The following is a 12,581-nucleotide window of genomic DNA, read 5'->3' as shown; positions in this document are numbered from 1 at the left end:
CCCCCCCCAGTATCCTTCTCTCAGTCTCTTCATTTTTTAACATGTTTTTTTAAGGTAAAGTATGTTCTTGGCTCTCAGATCCTTCTTTCTCTTGGTAATTCTTACCTTTCCCCCTCCCATCTAGGAGAGGCAAAAGTACAGGCCTCAGAGAAGACTCTACCATTAGAGCTGGGAACTATTGCTCTCAGGGACTAAACTAAGGAAGATTTTCTGCTGAGACTTCACCCTCTAGACCTGATTCATGAGTAGGGTCCTCCTTGTATCCTTCTCTCTGTCTCTCTCTGTCTTTTCATTTTTTAACTTTTTTTTTTTTTGAGAGGTTTTCGCTATAGGATGCATGCCCTCATCAGACAGACAGAGAGAGACAGACAGAAAGCAAGAAATCACCCCCCAGGGGGATGGTCACGCTGCAATCCCTTCTCCTCCATTCTCCTCTCAGGATCTTGGGCATGTGCACACATGCCCGACGTGAGTTTTAAGCCACCGGGTCCGGGACGCGAACCATGGTCGACTACGTGGGAGTCCAGCAACATAGCCATTATGCTAACTGCTGGTTCCCTTTTTTTATTTTTTAAGATAAAGTATTTTCTTGGCTCTCAGATCCTCCTTTCTCTTGCTAATTCTCATCTTACCCTTCCTCCCATCTAGGAGAGGAAAAAGTGCAGGTCTCAGAGAAGACTCCACCACTGGGGACTATTGTTAGGGTTTTCACTTTTTTAATTTTTTAAAAAAGATTTTTTTTTTCTATTTCTCTGTTTTCTTTCCCTTTTTCTTTTACCTTCACCATTTTGTTCTTCGCTGCTCAGGCTCTACACGTTGGTGTCTAGACAGGTATAAGTTAACTGTAACCAAACATCTGAATACAATTAGGGTCAGAATATTCCTCAATTCCTACTGAATATGCTGCACAAAGGGAGAAAAATGGAATGGCAATGAGATTGCAGATCACTTCCTCCTGCACACCTCTGAACACTCAGATTGAACTTCAAGATATTAAAAAGAAACATATAAGCCATCAGATGACCAGAAATCATTGCAGAGGCACAAGAAATATGAGAAACCAAGAAAATACTTCTTCCCCAAGGGAAAAGAATAACTCCTCTTCGTACACAGACAGTACAATGGTACTCACAGAAATATCTGATAAAGAATTTGGAATATTCACCATGGAAAAGCTAACAGAGATGTAAGAGAAAAGAGACAATGAACTCCAGAAGATGCAGGAGAAAAGAGCCAACAAGTTCCAGAAAGTGAGGAAGTTCTTGCATGATCTGAAAGAGGAAATCCACACCATAAAAAAGAATCAAATGGGGACCAGCAGTTAGCATAATGGCTATGTTACTGGACTCCCATGTAGTCGACCGCGGTTCAAGTCCCAGACCCAGTGGCTTAAAGTCATGTCAGGTAGATGTGCATGTGTGCCCAAGATCCCAAGAGGAGAATGGAGGACAAGGGATTGCGACGTGGCCATCCCCCTGGGGGGTGATTTCTCGCTTTCTGTCTCTCTATCTCTCTCTGTCTTTCTGGCGAGCACACACACACACACTATAGCAAAAACATCTTCAAAAAAAAAAAAGAATCAAATAGAACTGATAGAGATGAAGGCTATAATATAGGAAATCAAAACCTTCCTTGAAAGCATTGAAAGCAGACTAGATTTTATAGAAGACTGAATCTCAGATGTAGAAGACAGAATTGCTGGCCTAGAAAAATCCACCACAAAGATTGAAAAAATAACCAAAAAAATTTAGAATAATATAGAAGAAATACTAGATATTATTAAACGTCCAAACATCTAGATAATCAGTATCCCAGATGATGAAGAGACTAATGGGAACCAGCAGTTAGCGTAATGGCTATGTCGCTGGACTCCCACGTAGTCGACTGCGGTTCGTGTCCCGGACCTGGTGGCTTAAACTCACGCCGGGCGCGTGTGCGTGCGTGCCCAAGATCCCAAGAGAGAATGGAGGAGAAGGGATTGCGGGCATGGCCATCCCCTCTGGGGGGTGATTTCTCGCTTTCTATCTCTGTCTCTCTCTGTCTGTCTGGTGAGCGCATGAGCCCTATAGCGAAAACCTCTCCAAAAAAAAAAAAAAAGAGACTAATGAGGCCATTGATAATCTCCCATGAATCCTGGAAGAAAACTTTCCAAACTAGAGAGACAGTCAAAGATCCAAACCCAAGAAATACAACGGACTCCAAATAGAATCAACCCAAGAAGCTCTCCAAGACTCATTATAGCCAGATTGCCCAAAACCACAGAAAGAAATGTCAAGTTACCTACAAAGGGTATCCCATCAGGCTAAGAGTAGACCTCTCACTGGAAGCAATGCGAGCAAGAAAAGAATGGGAAAACATATTCAAAATGTTGAGTGAAAAATGATTTCAACCAAGAATACTATACCCGGCAAGATTATCTCTCATATGGGAAGAAAAGCCCGAAACATTCTCAGATAAACAAAACCTGAAAGAATTTACTGACACCAGACTAGCTCTCCAAGAAATTCTGAAGAGAGTGCTATATCAGGGAAACTAAATACAGATACACAGAAATAAGTGTTCAGAAACAACTAAAAAAATAACCAGCCTAATGGTAGGAACAAATCTTGAGTTGAATGTTATCTTCCAGAATTTAAGTGGAAAGATCGAACCACAACAGAAGAAAGATTAAGTACATGAGACTGAACTGGTGAAATAGAATTTTATGACTTCTGACTAAAACATGATTTTTTTCTATGCTTTGTTTTCCAGATTTACAGATTGTCTTCTCTTGAACTGCCAACAGGTTCATGTATCTACTATTTGAGCAAAATCTTAACCTGTTCCCTAGCTTTAAGTCTTAAGTAAAGTACTCTTAACATTTTTTAAATTTTGATTTATTAAAGCTAAAACTGCCTTTCTTGAAATTAAAAATCTATTAAAAAATACCTTTTAATGGGACCAGCAGTTGGCATAATGGCTATGGCACTGAACTCCCGTGTAGTACACCATGGTTCGGGTCCTGGACCTGGTGGCTTAGACTCATGCAGGGCGCGTGTGCATGCATGCCCAAGATCCCGAGAGGAGAATGGAGGAGAAGGGATTGCGGCATGGCCATCCCACGTGGGGGTTGATTTCTCACTTTCTGTCTCTCTGTCTCTCTGTCTCTCTCTGGCGAGCACACGCATTCTGTAACAAAAACCTCAAAAAACAAAAAAATACCTTTTAAATGACCACAGTAAGCTATGTAGCCTCAGTCAGGTGCTATCTTACAGTGTATTCATTCTACTCACTGAGTTTCATGCCTAAAGTCATATTTGTGTTCACAGATATGTATATATCAGCTGAAGTTGCTATTGAAGGTAGTTAGATTAATTAAGATATTTTGTAAATCAATAAAATGTCAGGGGGGGAGAGGAATAAAAAGCATCTGTAGATACCAGAGACAGTGTGGTAGGACGGTAGGAAATGGCAGAGGGTGAGAAACAGGGGGAAAACAAACAAACAAATATATATATATATATACATACATATATATGTATGTAAGTATATATATTGGATGAGAAATCGCATTTTGTACACTGTGATGATGTTCAGTGAATGAATGTAAAATAAATAAATTTAACTTAAAAAAGTAGATGCCAAATTGACTGTGAAGCAGGATGATAGCATGATGTGTGGGAGCATTCATAAAGAAAGAGAAATAGATGGATGTAGATTAGAAACAGATTCAGGATTGGACAGGAATAAGGCTGGGAAGGAATATGTTCTTTCTGAGTCATGAGGTAGAACTGTCCAGAAGAAGGTAGTATCTGGATCTAGCAGAAAATTTGACGTAGATGAAGATAGGGAGACAGCAGTATTAGAGAGAGACTAAAGCTATGAACGTGATTAAGATGACCCAGGAGGGCCAGCAGATGGCATAGTGGTTATGTCACTGGCTTCTCACATGGTCGACCACAGTTTGAGTCCTTGACCTGGTGGCTTAAAATTCATGCTGGGTGGATGTGTGTGCATGCCTAAAATCATGAGTGAAGAATGGAGGATAAGGGATTGTGGTGTAGCCATGCCACCCTGGGGTGGGTTGGGGGGATTTCTCACTTTCTGTCTCCTTGTTTCTCTCTATCTCTCTGGTGAGTACACATGCCAAATAGTAAAAATCTCTCAGGAAAAAAAAAATGACCCAGGAAAAATGTGGAATTAAAAGATTATATTTTCTTTCTTTTTTTGGAGAGGTTTTTGCTATAGGGCACGTGCACTTGCCAGAGAGACAGAGAGAAAGAAAGCGAGAAATCACCCCCTAGGGGGGATGGCCACGCCGCAATCCCTTCTCCATTCTCCTCTAGGGATCTTGGGCACGCACGCACACGTGCCCAGCGTGAGTTTAAGCCACCTGGTCCAGTATTCGAACCTCAGTCGACTATATGGGAGTTCAGTGACATAGCCATTATGCTAACTGCTGGTCCCAAAAGATAATATTTTCTATTAATATATTAATATTTTGCTTTCTAAATTGATATCATCTGATAATCCCTCTTACTTAAGTTTATTTTATCCCTTTTAATCATAGTAACTTTCTTATATAAGTCATCTTAAATAAAGTAGACCACTAATTATAAAAATCAAAATGAGGCCTTTTCAAAAACCCAAAACTCTGAGAGTTGGGGACAGACAATGGCACAGTGGTAAAACATGATGCTCTATAAGTCTGACCCACATGGGAAGGTTTGGGGTTTATGTCTGGAGACCTCCCTGAGTACACCAGCCACATGTGTGTTCATGATTTAGGGCTGAATAAGGCTGGGAGTAGATTGTGGCATCAAGATCCCGTTGGGATAGCACTTTCTCTCTCTCTCTCTTTCTTTCTCTCCATCTCTCTTACTCACAGAGGAAAATTTCAAAAGCTGAGTATAACTATTTTTTAAAGAATTATTTATTTTATTTGTTATTATTATTTATATTTGACCATAGGAGAGAGAAAGGAAACATTAGAAAGCAAACTGCCAGGTCCAGGACTTGAACCACAGTTGACCATGTGGGATTCCAGCACATTAACCACTATGCCATCTGAGTATAACTATTTTAATAGTACAGCGTCTTTTACAGGAGCTTTTTTCTCCTTATCTGTAGCTTCTTTTAAAATATAATTTATCATTTTCATAGGTAACTTGACTTCATTTTTAGAACATCATGATCTCATTTTTTAATACTATGAATAGTGAGAAGAAGATGTATAAGCTCCATTCTTTGAAACATTGGATAATTTCCTCTTGTTCTTTAATAATTTTGTATATGAATAATTAACTCTGCAGATACTTGGGTAGGGTACAGTGAGAAGATTAAAGCATGCCTTGTCTGTTTCAGTCTTCTTAAATGTGATGTTTTCCTCCCAATGAAAATTTGCACATGATAGTGTACTTGGGATTTTGCAGGTGTTCATCACTAATGGGTACTTAAGTGACGTTGTGATAGTAGTTGCAGTAACAAATCGTGAAGTTCGCTCCCCTGCCCATGGCATTAGCCTTTTTCTGGTGGAAAATGGAATGAAAGGATTTACCAAGGGACAAAAACTACATAAAATGGGATTAAAAGCTCAGGTAACGTGTAATATGCTTCCTATATAAATAAATAAAACTAAAAAAAAATAAAATAAAAACACGCTCAGGCAATAACTAAGTTTACCATCAATCAGACTGAAGACTTACATAAAGAACCACACATGGCATAACCATACCTTCTTATGCTGAATTTCTAAAAAAAAAGTATTTTGGAAATGTAATGGAGATTTATTCTCATTTATGCCATTGAATCTCTAATGGTCAGTGATGAAAGTGAATCAGAGTATTTTGATTATCTGCTTTAGAAATGGCACCATTAACTTCCGGGTAATGAGCCATCTATTTGTGGCACTGAGTGAAGAAAACTATGGAATACAGAAAATAGTTTTCCTGTGCATTACAAAAACTATATTTTGCTGAATATGCATTAGAAAAGCTTAGTTTCTCTTATCTAGGGAACTGGACAATATTTAAATAGAATGACAGTACATCACAGTGGACAAGTCACAGGTTTTGGCATCAGTTGGACCTGGATTTGAGTCCCTCGTTTACCACTGGCTAGTTGTGTTTCTTAACAACTCCATGTTAGCTTGCAATTTGTTTTCTGCTTTTTTTCCCCTCAAATGAAAGCAATAGTGGTCATCTTGTTGGTTATTGGGAGATTTAAATGAGATAATTCTCTATTTAATTGTATGCTCTTTTAGGATACTGCAGAACTGTTCTTTGAAGATGTACGTTTGCCAGCCAGTGCCTTACTTGGAAAAGAGAATAAAGGTTTCTATTATCTCATGCAAGAGCTTCCACAGGTCAGAATGTCACCTGAAACATTTGGCAGTTTTTAAATAAGAACTGTGAATCAAAGGGGAAAAAAAATCTGAAAAGTTTTAGCCACAGAGAGTCAGTCTCCACATCTGTATTTTTGGAGTGTGGTTGCTGAGTAATCATTGAGCATCTAGTGCCAGTGTAAGGGAGGTCCACAGTCTGGTGGCTGCCATAGCTTGGGCTAAACATAAAATGAGAAACAAGAGCTAAGAACATGGGCAGTTAAATGCAATAGAAATCACCAGCATTGTGGAACTAAACAACTAAGACTACTTTTGCACTAATAGGTAGAATTTTTTTTTTAATTCAGAATGTGTTTATTGGGATGGCCCACCACTCTTCTTGAGTCAGGATGCTTTTAGTGCTACTTCCTCCTGAAGGAACATCCTTCTGTAAGCTTCACTTTTCCTCCTGTAGGTTGGCAGAGGACAGTGGAGCAGCCAATGCATAAAACTACCATTTGTGCCTGGCTAAAGGCTATGGTGATCTTATGGCATCCCAGGCACTTCACATCCATGAAGTAGGAATTTGGGCTCTGCACCAGGTGCTTCTTGTTTCCCCTTGTCCTCTTCTGGAGAGGGAAGAGGAGGTCCTTTGCAAGAGGCATGCTCTCGTGAGGAGGTCATCACCACTGGAAAGGCTAATAGAGAGAATTTAATCTGTGCACTTCAAGATGTTAATTTTTACAGATATATAAAGTTTTACAGTGCACAAAGATCAAGAAGTAAAAATCAATAATTATAGGATTTCTTTACTCATGTGTGAGTCAAGAGAAGAGGAAATTAAATAAATTACATTTATTGCACAAACACACTCATAGATAGATAGATAGATAGATAGATAGATAGATAGATAGATAGATAGATGTAAAATAAAGACAGTCCCTCATAAACATAAAAGATTTTATATAAAGAGCTATTCTTGCAGATAGGTCAAAATAATGTATAAATCTCTGTGGGTGCTTTTTCTGATAGAGTTAAAAAATAAATGAATTTTTAGGAGTTTATTATAAAGATTATTTATAGAGTTTGTAAGAACTGAAATTGTCTGAAAACTACCTATATAATTGGAACAATGTTAAGACCTAATTTTTGGTTTATAGGAAAGGCTGATAATTGCTGATTGGGCAGTTTCATCCAGTGAATTCATGTTTGAAGAAACTAGAAACTATGTGAAACAAAGAAAAGCTTTTGGGAAAACAGTTGCAAACTTGCAGGTAAGGTTGTTGTTCTAGTTTGGTATTAAAAGGTGTCAATTTTTTTATCTGAAACAATTTTAGAGTAAACACAAATTTGGAGTAATTTCATATAAAGTGGTATTAGACATCATGGGAATGAATTAGATCACTAAAGGATAGAGAATGCAGAACACAACAAGAAGATTGCAAGAACAGAGTCTAAGCGAAACGACATGATTTATAGGAAAGAAAAAGCCCGCAAAGATGACTGAGAATAAAAGCCAGAAAGGAGAAAACAAAATGAGTCTTGTCACAGAAGACAAAAGGAAGAGGATTTTAAGTAGGAGAGAGTGGGACCAGATGCTATTTACAAGAAAAATAAGATGAAGGTTAAAGAGGCTCATTGGCTCTAACAATGTGGAAGGTAATAAGAGCCATTCATGAGGTGAGAGGGTATCTGACTGGAGTGAGCAGAGGAGAATACAGAAATGAAAAAGTAAAGATGCTGGTGGCAGGCAGCCCTTTCCTGAGGCTGGCTGAAAATGGTAGTTAAGAAAGGATGGTAACAGAGAAGAGGAAGGGGAAATGGGGGAGAGGGTTGGGACTCAAATTAGGATAGGAATTCTGGAGCATGCTTTAATGCTCAAAGTATTTAGAGACTATCGTAGATCTAGAGGGAATAATCAACTGCATAGGGTCTTTGACAAAGCTTGAAGGTAGGGTTTCTGATTCATATGAAGAGACAGGTCTTCCCACCTCACCAGATGAGGGAAGAGCTTCCTCCATTTTAACAGGAGGAAAAGAGAAGGGAGGGTACGGGTTCAGTCAGATACATAGCTCTGTTACTAGTAAAATGCAAAAATAAAAAAATTTTGTTTGTTTGTTTGTTAGTCTCGTTTTTTGCTTTTCCCAGAAGTCTTCTATTTTCCTAAGTAACAACAGGGAAAGTTAGTTGTTCAAAGAGAGATGAGTGAAGGAGGAATGGAGGTGTCCAAGGAGAGTGAGGAAGGCTGGAAATATTGTAAGAGTAGGAGGCGGAGGCAGAAGTAACTAGAGAAACAAAGCACGCCTGTTGACAGTTTATGAGGACCACTGTGATCATGGATTTATAGCGATATGTTCTGTGTTTTTTGTATGTCAGTTTACTAGAATGGTTAACTGCTCAGGACTAAATACAGAGAAAGCTAATGATTGTGTTTATTCCTGGAGTTAGAATTCTACTGAAAGAAATTTAGGTAGGATGACTTTGACTGAAAGTTTTATGAAGGGAAACGTAGAGATGAGACACTTTGGTAGCTTTTCAGGACCAGAAATTAATGTTCAGGTGTGATTTAAGTACTAGCACAGCTACTTGAATCCCTGTAGTCTGGGCAAGTTGTATTCGTTCAGAAATATTTTCCTGTTTGAAAGATTTGTAAGTTCACTTGACTCGTGAAATCATAATACTTTTAAATTGAAAAAAATCTTACCATTTATACAACTTATTCAGAGATAGAAATATTTTCCAGTTAGACCGGTAGGTGGCATGGTGGTTAAGGCACTGGACTCCCACATGGTTGACCACAGTTTGAGTCCCGGACCTGGTGGCCTGTTTTCTCACTTTACCTTTCTATTTCTTTCTTTCTCTCTCTCTTTGTGATCAAGTTAAAATAATAATAATAGTAACAACAAATAAATTAAATAAATAATTCTTTAAAAAGTAAATATTTTCCAGTTATGAATAATATCAGTAGATACTTCATAAGATTTTGTGAGGATTACATTACATAATACACATAAAGTGTTTAGAATATTGCCTGGCAAATATGCCTCCATTAAAGTTAGTTGTTACTCGGGAACCAGCAGTTAGTGTAATGGCTATGTCGCTGGACTCCCACGTAGTCGACCGCAGTTTGTGTCCCGGACCCGGTGGCTTAAAACGCACGCCGGGCACGTGTGCGTGCGTGCCCAGGATCCCGAGAGGAGAATGGAGGAGAAGGGATTGCGGCATGACCATCCCCCCTGGGGAGTGATTTCTCACTTTCTGTCTCTATGTCTCTCTCTGTCTGGCGAGCGCATGCGCCCTATAGCAAAAAACCTCTCCAAAAAAATTTTAGAAAAACAGTTAGTTGTTACTATTTTTCCCTTACTTAATACTTTGCTCCATTTTGCTCCAAAAAAAAAAAAAAAGGGACCATTTTATTAACTTCTTCACCTCATTTCCTATCTGAATCTTTTGTCTGTTGTGTTGGGAACTATTTGCTACTTACATGGTCATCAAGATAACTGTTTTACATCTGAAAAAAAATCTTTACGTCCTAACTTCCTTATTGACATACCAACCTAAAACAGTTTAGATCCATAAAAATGAGGCACAAATTCAGTCAAGAAACATTTTAAAAGCCAGAATCAAGGACAGCAGGTGGCATGGTTAAGGTGCTGGTCTCCCACATGGTTGACCATGGTTCAAGTCCTAGACCTGTTGGCTTGCTTTCTTACTTTCCCTTTCTCTTGTTCTCTGTCTCTCTTTGGTGAGCTCATGGGCCATACAGCAAATTTTTAAACTAATATAATAAATAAAATAAATAGGTAACTATGTTTAAAGAAAACCAGTACAACTTGGAGCCAGTAGATGTACATCACATCAGTTGTGTGTACATGCATGCCAAAAATCCCAAGAGGAGAATGGAAGAGAAGGGATTACAGCATGGCCATCCTCCCTGGGGGGTGATTTTTCACTTTCCCTCTTTCTGTCTCTTTCTGTCTCTGTCCAGCAAGTGCATGTGCCCTATGACCAAACCTTAAAAAAAAAAAAAAAAAAAAATAAAGATGACTTGCTAAATTGTGTGATTTTTGTTTGTTTTTTTTTTTTGTTTGTTTGGGGGTTTTTTTGGAGAGGTTTTCGCTATAGGGCGCATGCGCTCACCAGACAGACAGAGAGAGACATAGAGACAGAAAGCGAGAAATCACCCCCCAGGGGGGATGGTCACGCCGCAATCCCTTCTCCTCCATTCTCCTCTCGGGATCTTGGGCAGGCACGCACACACGCCCGGTGTGAGTTTTAAGCCACCAGGTCCAGGACGCGAACCGCGGTCGACTACGTGGGAGTCCAGCGACATAGCCATTACGCTAACTGCTGGTTCCCAGTTGTGGTTTTCTTATGTGCAAGGACTTTATGGTTTATATTCTCATTTATTTATGGATCACCATTTTACATATATCAGTAGTTATTGATGACTTCCCCTCCTCCCAAGCACTTATAAATGTCAAGGAGAGGGGAGGGTGGCTACACAGCATCTGGAGATCTAACTCAAATTAATACACTAGAGGACAGTGTTTTTCAATGTCCTGTCATTCAAGTTAGCTTTATATTACAACTAATTGTCTCACTTAGAATACTATTAATCCCTCACTGAGAAATATTGACATATGCTATTTATTCCTTTTCTTTTCCTAAGTAAATATGTGTTGAATACCTTTGAAGGATAGTGTGCTTAAATGTAATTTCATAGGTTTGATTTTGGAAATACACATCATTAGGCCATGGCAATATGGAGGAAATAATACCACTTGATATCACTGTAAGACTTTCTCAGCTGTCCCCAAAGTGGAATCAGTATAATCTGCTTCTGAACTCCAAATCCATCACTTTTACATAAAAAATGTCTATTAGGCCCAGCCATAATGCATGAGCTCTGCAAAGCTGGAAGCCATATGGCAACTAGGGGTTTAGATTCCTGGGCAGCCTGAAAACATGTTGGGTGCACGTGGAGAAGCACCCACTGTCCTGAGGAACTTGAGGCCTGGAGAAAATTGCAGCATTGAGACTCTCTCTCTTTCTCTTTCTCTCTGTCTCTCTCTCTTTCTCTCCTCTCATACCTGCATGTGTGCACACAATGCTCTGTAATTTTTTTTAATGTTTATTAAAACAGTCATCACTTTAGTCTTCTTCTGGCTACTATGACAAGTGAAGTAAATGGACACCTTTTTGCATCCTTTACATTTTCTGTGTTTATGGACTTCATTAAATTATAATAAAAATGACTACAGTATTACCCAGATAGCCTGAATGGCTAGAAACACGTGTGAATTGACATCTAGCCATGAAGAAAATAGAAAATTAGCCTATGCTGTTTCTCCATGGAAAAAAAAAAACAGCCCTTTAAAAATATTTATTGATTACATTTCAAGAGCAAAAAGACAAGAAATAGTTTTAATTCTTTCAAAGACAGTGTCATTTTGCTTTCTTTCAGTGGTAGTTCATTAGAATTTCAGTAGGTAGCAGTAGCATTCTGCTTCCACAGGTACATTATTGATACTAAATAGTAGAAATATTTCCCAGTAAGTGTGTGTGCGCTGAGATCTCTGAGATATTTCTTCTAATCTTCCTATTTTATCTAAATAAGTATTTCTGGGGAGCCGGCAGGTGGTGTGGTGGTTAAGGGCGCTGGACTCCCACATGGTCAACCACAGTTCGAGATCCAGACCTGGTGGCTTGCTTTCTCACTTTCCCTCACTCTCACTCTGTCCCTTTCTGATCAAATGAAAATAAATAAATAAAATAACACTTTAAAAAATAATAATAATAACTAAATATTTCTGAATAGTATTTTCATATTTCAATCTAATAATATATTCAGAAAATATTAATGCCTATATCTCCTATTCTAAAGCTGAACATGCTATTGTTCAAGTTATTCTATAGAAATAGGAGACCTTTAAATATTGCCTTAAATGGGACCAAATATCATTTTATGACCATATAAATATTCAGTTTTCCTTCTTTTTATTATCCTGTGTTTTGAGCATTTTGGGCCTTTCTGACCATTTGGATGCATGTTGCAATTTTTGCTTGTTTGTTTTTTAGAATAGAGACCTAGCATACTGAAATATTCATTATTTTCACTGATCAGAAACTTAAAGTAAATGAACCTTTTTTATCCCCCTGTATACTTCACCCAAAGGGGAATGAAGTGAACATGGAATGTTCTTTTCCAATGAGAACCATAGTCATTTCCTGTGTAGTACATGATCTTGACTATAAGGGTACAACAAATTAGGGAAAG

The 12,581-nt window shown here is 38.5% G+C and overlaps 1 protein-coding gene across 1 annotated transcript in view; it reads left to right on the top strand.

Moving 5' to 3' along the window:
- ACADL (acyl-CoA dehydrogenase long chain) overlaps positions 1–12,581 on the top strand; it is a 65,151-nt gene that overhangs the window by 38,511 nt on the left and 14,059 nt on the right. The window contains exons 6-8 of the mRNA XM_027770219.1: positions 5,412–5,576; positions 6,242–6,343; positions 7,462–7,575. Of these exons, the coding sequence (XP_027626020.1) occupies positions 5,412–5,576; positions 6,242–6,343; positions 7,462–7,575 (381 nt within the window). The remainder of the gene's footprint in view (positions 1–5,411; positions 5,577–6,241; positions 6,344–7,461; positions 7,576–12,581) is intronic.

Source organism: Tupaia chinensis, unplaced genomic scaffold (assembly GCF_000334495.1).
Source record: "Tupaia chinensis unplaced genomic scaffold, TupChi_1.0 Scaffold000018_1, whole genome shotgun sequence".
NCBI lineage: Eukaryota > Metazoa > Chordata > Mammalia > Scandentia > Tupaiidae > Tupaia > Tupaia belangeri.
This window is presented reverse-complemented; position numbering and strand designations above follow the sequence as displayed.